The following is an 11,190-nucleotide window of genomic DNA, read 5'->3' on the forward strand; positions in this document are numbered from 1 at the left end:
GTTGAAGTTGTGACCATTAAATAGTATTTACGATTATTTTTACTCGTAAGATTGTTTTGTAAAGAGCTACTGATTACCACATGCACGATCAAGTTTTGAAAACTTTACCTCAGAATGTTATTTTCAAAAATCTGAAACAATCTCCAATTAAATAATCTATAATATTTCTTGACTATTACAGAATGCAAATCTCAGTTGGTATTCTTTTGGCTATCTTTGGCGCAGTCAGCGCATCCTATAAAGGAGGATATGGCGGTTACGGAGGTGGATACGGAGGATACGGTGGTGGACTGGGAGGATTAGGAGGTGGATTAGGAGGTGGATTAGGAGGAGGATTAGGAGGAGGATTGTGGGGTATTGGAGTTGGAGGATATGGTAAAGGAGGATATGGTGGATACGGCGGATATGGAATCGGAGGTGGATACGGAGGATACGGAATCGGAGGTGGATACGGAGGTTACGGAATCGGAGGTGGATACGGAGGATATGGCATCGGAGGTGGATATGGTGGATATGGAATCGGAGGTGGATATGGTGGAATTGGTGGTGGATACGGAGGATATGGAAAAGCCGTTGTTGTGAAAGTACCAGTATCTGTAGGATATGGCGGTTATGGTGGTATCGGAGGTGGATTCGGTGGTGTCGGTGGTGGATTCGGTGGAATCGGAGGTGGATTAGGTGGTATCGGAGGTGGATTAGGTGGTATCGGAGGTGGAATTGGTGGTGGATATGGTGGTTTGAACAGTTATGCATACGGAAAGGGAAAAGGTAAGATAATGTCTGCTTTAAAAAAAAAAATTCTGACTAAATTTTATGGATCAACGGATGGTTCACATTATTAATTGGTTTAAATACATATTAAATATTGACGTATCATTTGCTAACTTCTGCATAGATTGTTGAACATTGCAATATTGATGACATGTCTTATTCAGAGGGAAATACTTGATTAAATTGTTGTCAGTTTCATACATACATTCGTGTTATTACAGCAGTCGTTGTTAGAATTTCACATGATGACATTTCTGCCGAAAATGGGAGCCGTTATATTTAAAAAAAAATACTTTGATTCATTAAACATTATATCAAACTTTTGTTTTCTCAAGAAAAAAATATTTCCTCTTCTAATTTTCTATTGTCTTAGATTGATTTAACTGAATAATGAATTTGACATAAATACGAAACTTCAAACCATTATATGAACTCCATAAAGCCAATGCTATGCAATTAAATATATTTTTTGTTTTGCAGGATATTAAACACAGATTACCAAGCTAAACGGACGAAGAATGATGAACTTTTTTTTACATTTTTGAAATAAAATGTAAATATTGTATTGAATTTGTGTTGACTTTTTCTATTATAAATCTAATGTCACTGCATAAACTGAAACACGAGGTAGACGCATGTCTAATTGAATTGTTATAAGGAAAAAACTCTCAGATCAAAATATTCATGACCTCAATTAGTTGTTTTCCATTTCATGTAAATAAACTCATCATAGGTAGACAAATGAAGATATAGTATGAGCGCTAACGAGACAAATCTTGATCCAAGTCACAATTTGCAAAAGTAAACCATTTTAGGCCAAAGTACGTCGTCAACACCGAGCCTTGGCTCACAACAAACAGCGAGCAATTAAGGTCACCAATAATGTCTAGACTTAATAAGTGTAAAATTAGCGGTCTAATATATTTTTTTTTTTATAAAAAGACGGGAAACACTTATGGGATATATGATGAATGTATTATGAAAAATGACTTCATATATTTAGGCGGTATGATAAAAAGAAAATCATACCGCTTATTAACTCAACTTTGATTTGAAGGTCTATTTTTTATCAGCATTAATCACAACCAAATGTATTTAAAAAACGTAGTAAAAAATATCATATTCGTGTCTCGGCAGCAAATGTGTTATGATTAAGTCATTGGTGTACTTTAAAATAAAAATAAAATAATTTAAAGCAATTCCTTTGGTACAGTTCATAGGTGAAAATAAGTACACGTGGTATGATTGATTGCCAATGAGACAACTATCAACCAAAGTTCAAATGAAGTCGATATAAACAGATATAGACAACCGTACGACCTTCAACAATCAGAAAAAACGCATACCCTATTGTCGGCTATAAAAGGCCCCGACATGAAAAATAAGAAACAATTCAATTAATAAAACTAATGATCTTACTTACAACAAGCCAGCAACAAACACTTAATTTCATAAACATGTATAAAGTTTAAATAATACATTAACAGGATTTTTCAATATTCACAAACAGCTATTTTTTGTGAAAAAAACTAATAACACTTTGGGAAATATGGTTTGTTCGAAGTACTTTCTTAAATTCCGTTTATCAGGAACGATTATCTATCTAATGTCAACTTTACACAAAGAATACGATCAAACAATAACAAACACCACATATTGTTTTATGTTCTGTGTACAATCTAATTAAATATCTTTCGAAACTTATATCAATAAGAATGTGTGATAAGAGTGCCAATGGGCCATTTCCATCCAACTTGAGACTAGAATACTAATGAATACTAACAAAATAACACTACAAACGAAACATGGAAATGTAAAGACAAAACGAAAGGCCTTCGGAAATATAAATCACCTCACATTATCAGCGATAAATGAGTAAATGAATAAGACAAACAAATGTAATCTCAAAGATAAAATTGTGAATGGAAATGGGGATTATGTCAATGAGACAAGAACCTGTCCAAACAGGAGATAACAGTTGAAGGCTACCATTAGGCCTTTAACGCAGCGAGAAAATCCCGCACACGAAGATAGGCATCAGATGGCCCCTAGATAAAATGAATGTGTAATAGTTCAGTGAAAATGAACGTCATACATAACTTCAATATATATATATTAACTTAAATTAAAAAAAAGACGAACAAAGGTCAGATAATCATAACCTAGGACAGGGGCAAAGATGCAGCGGGGTTTAACATGTTTTGTGAGATTTCAACTGTTCCCTAAAACCTCTAGCCAATGTAGAATAAAGAAACGCATACGCTCAGTAACAATCAGTTTAAAAGAAGTCCGAGTCCGATATTAGAATAGGTATCAAAGAAACTGAAAAAAATATCTGATTTGTTTCCGGAATTAAAAGAGATTGATAATATGAATATTTAGGAAGGTAGGGCGTCCACTAAAATGTTTAACCCCGCAACAATCTGTATGTGCCTGTGTAAGGTCGGTAGCATGTGATTCAGTGTTTGTCGTTTGTTTCTGTGTTACATATTTTTTTTTCGTTCATTGTATGGTAAATAAATTAGGTCGTTGATTAGTTGTTCTCGTTTGAATTGATTACATTGGTAATTACGGGGCCTTTTATAGCCGAGTTTGCATTGCTCATGTTTGACGGCCATACGTTGAACCTTTGTTGTTCATGACTGCATCATTTGGTGTCTTGTGAAGAGCTGTCTCGTTGGTAATCATACCACGTCATCTTGTCTTTTTATATAATTATGGGTCAAACGTAAAAGCTTATATTTTTGGCGGTCATCAAACATACCTGAATAATATTTTAGTACGCAAAATTTTCGGTTCGTCAACACATGAAAAATTAAGAATCATTAACGACACTAATGTAACTGCACTAAATGCTTATTCAGACAAATAAAGTAAATAAAATGGCTTACTTTTTCAAAATTGTTATTTGGATAGAGAGTTGTCTCATTGGCACTCACACCACATCTTCCTATATCTAAATAAAGTGAAAAGTCAAAAACAAAATGTAAACATTGTGACAAACTGATAAAAACTAACAAAAAAGAAGAAAAAAAAATCCAAATTATACAAAAATGAAAACAATACTGAACTTGTAACGGTTCAGAAATGCTATAACTGCAACTTTCAAACCATATGCATGCCAGTACTGGCTTCTTTGTCGGTGACACTTTCAAGAAAGTATAATGATTTTAAAATACAGTTTATTTGTTTACGCCAAATGTGTTCTATTCAAAATCCGTGGAGAAAACACTTTAATCCACCAAAAACAGATACTAACTAATTGGCAGTATTTACATTAACAGTAACCATGTTGCTGCACTATATATCTTTCTGTTCATACGACATTCTATGACTTGTATATTCTTTCATGATTTCAACAAATAACGGCAGATATGTTCCATTGTCAAAACCGCAAATGTAGAGCAGAATCTGATTAGTTTTCCAGAGCACCTGAGATAACTTCTAATTATTGTTGCTTAGCTTTTCGGTTTCTGTATTGTGCTTTACTGACTGTTCATTGTCGATTCGTTTGTTTTCGTTTTTCTTTGTTAATTGAGTCTGGATACTAGTATCCGTAATGTAACTTAAAGCTCAATTTTTGTCTTTTGTTATAAATAACTATTTAATCTGAACATTAAGCTGTACGATCGTCATCATGGTGTCTAACTATATATAGCTAGATCTATACGATAAAAAAAGTAATAAAGCGTTTACTTTACATTTCATTAAATGAACGTGTCACAAATTGATAACAAGTCTCTAGTTATTCTATGTGTTTTATGTATTCTTCATTATCTATGGTTTTTCAGGTTACAGTATTGTAATAGACTGCTCCATCTGCTTACATGCAAAACAGCTGATTTTTGAAAATAAAAATAAATTTATTTATATGTTCATATCATGTATGTACTAATATGAAATTGTCATTTAATCGAAAAAAAAGTAGGTCATGCTACGAAGAATTAAAAGTTACGTAACACTGAAGTCAAAACAATTTTTTGTCTACTTTCTGTTTTCTGTTTTACTATAGGACGCACCACTTCTAGTAAACATGATATCTTTCCAATTTCCTGGATTGATATTCCTAAAAACATTCTTTTAAAAAAATATCTATATCTATGTTTCAATAGTCCATTTTCATATACATTTCCCTTTCCGTAATCGGTCCCGTCTTTTATTGTCGTAGTCACGTCGACATCATAGCACCAAGACAACGAAGTAACACCTTGATGTCTGAGGGTTTTAGCTGTTCCCCTAATGAATCGTTAGTTTCTTTCCGAGATACTTTATCGTAGGATTTTCGGCTTTCCTCTACCAGGAATACAGCTGGGCATTTAGTGGTATCGGTTCAGATTCCAAGTATGTCCTCTCCGGTTTCCCTTCGTTGTCTACGCATTTGTGCGGCATCCGGGGTGACCTTATCCTTTATTTTGTATATAGTGTTTTTTTATATTATGCATTAATATATATTATTTTCTTATATTTTTTAGGATGAGCGAATCAGGTCTGTGGATGTGTTCGTATGCTATATTATATTGTACTTATTGTTTTGGTGAAGGTTAACTTTCTAGTAGTAAGACCCGGCCAGGCTGGAAAACTGGATAGGCAAATGTTCACATTAAATCTGTACCGATACAGTGTTTTAAATGTCTTCCTTTTTACACCATAACCCATGATGGTGCTCCTACTAAAGGAGGAAGATACAGCGCATACATACATTAACAATAGATTGCGCGGCAATGAAAGTCAATGAACTGAAGAATATCTGAGATTAAGGGGATAGGTGTAACACACATGAAAAGAAATGAATAAGTTAGGTTGTGCACTGCTATTGACATGTTAAATCTTCCGCTTGACCCAGATATGTGTACTAACCGGCTCACAAACACTGTTGCAGAATGGCTGAAAAGTAACGGGATCGACAACATGTCTTCTTTACAAGGCTTAACCAAGGATCTCTCTAACATTCCGAATGCGTCATTGTATGATGTTTTTAACTATCTGATGTATAAAACTTCAAATTAATACTGTCGAACGTTGAAGGCATACAAATCTTCTGAAGATTACCGTTTGTATTTCGATTGTTATTACTGAGTTGAACAGTTTGTTTATATTTTTGGCTGCCATCAAACCTACACAGAAAGACAAAACATATCTTAATATGTGCTGGAACATAAAGGACAATGCTGGTGATGTGAAGGCAGCTTATTGCACATGCATAGGAGGGTAAATACATCATACATGTAATCAGCATCCCATCTTTCACTTTCACCTATAAAATGGTGCATTATAACTTTCTTAATAGCCATTAGAAATCAATTTTGTCACGCATACATTTATATTTCAGAATCACTTGAGGAAAAGAGATAGATATGTATATTGATCAGAACAAATGGCTTAAAAAATGTGACATTAAATGAAAATGAAGACTTTCTGTATCTGTATGAATACGTTTTCAATACCAATACTGGCTTTAATACAACAGTTTGAGAACGCCGCCGATTTATTGACTAATTCAAAAATTTACATAGTTCATCTTAAAGCTGTCCTGGCATGCTTCAAAACTAAAATAAAAACACTGCTAAAAATAAGACTACATGTATAACCGTTTTCTTTTAATTACATAATATCAGCTTATATTATATTTTAACAAGCACCGTTCCTGATGAAGCCTTTTTCTTCAGAAAATTAAGGATGAAACAAAATACTGCCAGTGATACACCTTGAATACAGAAAACAAAATGTATATACTTATTTTTCATTGTCATTCCCCTAAATATTAACACAACAATGTTAAATCTGCAAATTTGAGGAAGCAGACTCAAGCTTTTAAGATATCGAAACTACACCACATGTACTGTGTCCAGCACACTAGACAATTTGACCCCCTAGGCAAAAGGAATTCAGCTTTTGGTGGTCGGGTGATAATTCATTTTATGGTTATACAAAGTAAATGTATATAGGTAATAAGTATCCATTCATAGACGTGTATTATCATCAAACTTCCTTGTATTTGTAAATCTTAAAAAAATGAAGTTACATATGTACCTGTATAGAATTTGAAGAATTTGTTGGCTTTCATAATGTCATTCATGAGATTCTTTCTCTTCATGCTACCAGTGTCCATCATATTATCTGTCAGAGAATCCATTTGTTCCATGCTAATGTCTGTTTGCGTAGATATACTAGTAGTATATACTTTAAATCCCCTCTTTTCAGCAGATTAAGTATGGTCCGCAACCACTGAAAATTTGTAAACATACTAATATTGAGCAAATGTACCAAGAGTGTACTGATGACAGATATTTTGTAGAAAAATATAGATATACGATATTGGGTGAAATTCTATGGATATCGCGCATAAAACATTAGATGGTTACATGTAGCGTAGTCCAAGGCTCCATCTGTAAGGTACGGTGGTATTTTCAGCATCGATAAAATGATTCACAGAAATTAAACATTATTTACAACAGATCAAATGAACAGCTCCCTCATTCAACTCTTAAAAAAAGTTCCTACAGGATGGCCTCTACATGATACTGTATAGAATATTTATTACATGTATACAGTACATGTACATGTAATAATCAGATTTCTTCTTTCAAATACATTGATGTGTTTTACATCTTTTAGAAATAGGCAGCACTTATATTTGTCTAGAATAAATCAATATCGTATTTAATAATTTCCCTGTTACAGTAAGGGAATACAAACAAACCCAAACAAATAAGTCAATTTAGAGGAGCTTGCCTCTTGGAATTAACCCCCCTTCTTTTCGGGAGTTTGGCGTGATGACTTACATTCGGTCAATGCCTTGCTTTTTCATATATATTTACCAGTTATAACCTTTAATTTCTTCACAGAAATGTGGTGTTGCCTGAAGAGGTTGGTCTGTTGATGTGTTGGTTCCATTGACAGTAACATACGCCCCAACATCCCTCCATACTTGATCGTCAAATTCTTCAGTTTCAGTGGTCGTGATAATGCTGGTTATGGTTTATACAGCTATGCCAAAGGGAATTTTCTTTGATTTGTGCACTATGTGCTTTGATGGGGTAGCTAGGATTGGGTATGGATGTATGGTTGTAGGTCTTTCATCAACAAATTGTTATTGATGTAGAAAGTGTTAAAACGTCCAGAGTGATGATATTAACCATTGGGTTGAACCCTGGATACAGGTATGATAGGATTTCGGCTCCAAATATGTTACCCGATATCTAGCAGATGTAACGTCAATTACAACCGCTGATAACTCACATCCTATGTCACCCAACAAAAGTATATGCATGTACAATGTCCAACTATCTAGGTCATGTGTTGTTCGTTATTGTTTCGTTTTGTTTGCATGGCTCTCTTATACGTTTTATCAAAACTAAAAGAAAGAGGATCGCATGCGACTTTATCTGGTCTGACATTTAAAGCAATATTATATCAGCGTTATGACTCATAATGATTACTTGTGAAGCTTCTCTGTGTATAATTTATTTGACTTGATAATAATTTGATGAGTAACACAAATATGCTTGGTTTAACGAGATTTAAAAGTGAACATGATAGTGTTTCTATATAAATTTGAAACAATAAACTGCAGGCAGCTTTCTCATCTTGACAATATTCGAGAATGAAATTGGCAACTTCGTTGATAAAATTTGGAAAATCATCACCGAATTTTGATATGCTTTCTGTGAGGTCTTTCGTGGAATTTTAGTATAAGTATATTATATAATAATATTTGTGTATGTCTTACTTTGGGATCAGGTTAATCGTTCTATTTAATCGACGTAGAAGTTTAATTGTCATTTTGAATTAACCAGTTATTTCCTACAGGCATTTAAACGAATTAACCCTTTGCAAGATCATTTTAGATGTCTGACACGTGTTGTGTTTTGCTCAGGTGAATTAAGATTTGATTTCTATTACTAGATCATCATTACCACACAATTAAACCTTGATAAATTATGGCCGTCAATGTCATAAGTGGAAGGTAAACAGCTGAAGCCTTAATTTTAATAAAAATGTACCTAAACGATTAAATTTAGTTATGCATTTTTATTTAATTCAATAAACTCTATATACAAAAAACAAATAAATCTTGTCGTTCAAATTCAGAGTACTGAAAATGACCAGAATCAGGTTGCATATAAAACAGACAATAGAATGTAGCAAAGAGAGAGCAAATATTTTGAGAATACACATAATTATGAAGTATCTGCTCTGTGTGGAGATAGGTCGCGTTATGGTTATCTATCTAAACTCTGAACATTAAACAGCTGATATTTTTTAGGAAGAATAGTTCTGAACTTTATTTGTTCAAAGAATATATATGAGACACGTGTTGTATTTTACTGATATGTGATAAGATTTGATTTCCTATACTAGATCATAATTACCACACCATTAAACCTTGTTAAATTATGACCATGAATGTCATAAGCTGAAGGTACATTGAGTCGTTCTCCTAAAAGAAAATGTACCTAAACGATTATTTAGATTTTTTTTAGATTACCAAATATATATAAATACTTCGAGAACACACATATGCAATGTTTGCTTTTCATCAAGATGGGTTATGTAAAGACAATAACAACCAAAACCAAGGAGTAAACAAAGACTCACAAAATCAAAGGACATTTACATCAACAGTTATAAATAATAGATTAGAAACAACACGAACGAACTCCACTAAAAACCGGAAGCGAAATAAGGTGCTCCGGAATGTGAGCATTTCCTGCACTGTATACTGTTATTTATCTATACTCCAATGTGCTGATATTTTGTCGAAAGAGTAGTTATTAACTTCATTCATTCAAAGACTGATTCGCTTGTTCCTCCGTGTGAATGTAATAGTCGATTCAATACAGATCTGATTTTAATTTATGTTTCATTGCAGAGTATTCTATTGTAAAATCATTGCTCGTCAGTTATTCTAAGGTTTACCCATATATAGAGTTTACAACGTGTCAAACAATTCATACCAGGAAACCAAAAAACCACCACCTAATAACCACACCAACAAACGACAACCACTGAACAATAGACTCTTGACCATGTTGACTGACAAAATACAATGTATCATATAATGTGTGGTTTCCCAGCATATTGTGTTTACATACAAGCAAACCCCTTGTTCAATTGAAACAAATAATATATTTCAAACAGATTTTGTTAAAAACAAATGAAATCTAGCTATATTATTTAAGGATCAATATATGCAGGAACTCAATTCTCCCGTTATATGGTTGTTTTATCATTTGTTTTCTCGAATTTAATATGCGAAACTACCTTCCGTCAAGGCACGTTTGATCATCTTTTGTTTTACTTCAACAGCTTATTTCAAACACCTTTATTTTTCTCTTAAGGTGGTACCTAACACTACAGGGAGATTACTCTGTAAAATCAGCATAACGTTTTAATGACGTTGTGTTCTTAAGGGGATATTAAGCTTCACAATGATCAAAATGAGTGTTTGTCAAACTGCTAGATAACCAGTGTAATTTTTCTGATTAAACGGTTGGTTCAATTTTTTTGATTTTTTTATATTTTTGTCAAAGGGTCAAAGTAAATACTTTGTCAAAATTTTAAGAAAATTAAACGAGCCAAATTAATTTTAGTTCAGTGTTAGGTACCACCTTAAAACGTTATAGCCAATAAAGTATGTCTACATTCTTTTACTGAAAATTGCAAGATGTGGTTTGATAGAGAATGAATTACTAAACTATTAATAGCGTTTATGTTCCAAATGTCGTAAATAAATTCCCGTTTCCTTTTCGAATCATCACTCACTAAATAAGACTTATTACGAGGTTTTTATAACATAAGTAACATAACGGGTGATACTTATGGAGCACGATCTGCTTTCCAATTTCGGGGGACTCGAGATCACCCCCAGTTTGTTATGGACTTCGTACTGCTCAGTCTTCAGTTTTCTATGTTGTGTTTTGTGTACTACTGCTGGTTTGTTTGTTTGTCTTATCCTTTTAATCCACGGCGTTGTGAGTTTATCATCCTACAGGTAGTAGGTTTCTCGTATGGCTAATCACCAGGCAGAGTTAATAGAATCTGATTACGTAAACCCAAGATAGGGCCTTAAATGCCGTCCGAAATGAAGAGGATAGATGAGGTAGGTGAGTTGTGAGTTTATTATTTAAGATTGAATATCCCTCTGGTATCTTTCGCTTCTCGTTACACATTGATATTGATTTTCACATCCAATGAGTATCTATACTATTAAACGAGAAGACCTCATTTTGGGTGTCGCTTCTCTTCTTACCACAATAAATTAATCAACACGCCTCTGTGTCCTATAGGTACAGTGCATAGTCGCATTTGACATCCATTCATATGATTATTCAGATTGAGTTATTTTGGGAGAAAATCGAGAAAAAGGGCATCCGGATATTGTCCCGTCATTGGACAAAATTTTAAGTCAGATTATAC

The 11,190-nt window shown here is 33.5% G+C and overlaps 1 protein-coding gene across 1 annotated transcript; it reads left to right on the forward strand.

Moving 5' to 3' along the window:
• Positions 1-149: 149 nt before the first annotated feature.
• Positions 150-1,341, forward strand: LOC139521236 (uncharacterized). Its single transcript, XM_071314695.1, has 2 exons — positions 150-768; positions 1,252-1,341. Exons 1-2 carry the CDS (start codon positions 183-185, stop codon positions 1,257-1,259), a joined length of 594 nt encoding a protein of 197 aa, XP_071170796.1. The 5' UTR covers positions 150-182; the 3' UTR covers positions 1,260-1,341.
• Positions 1,342-11,190: the final 9,849 nt, after the last annotated feature.

Source organism: Mytilus edulis, chromosome 4, assembly GCF_963676685.1.
Source record: "Mytilus edulis chromosome 4, xbMytEdul2.2, whole genome shotgun sequence".
In the NCBI taxonomy this organism is placed as follows: Eukaryota; Metazoa; Mollusca; class Bivalvia; order Mytilida; family Mytilidae; genus Mytilus; species Mytilus edulis.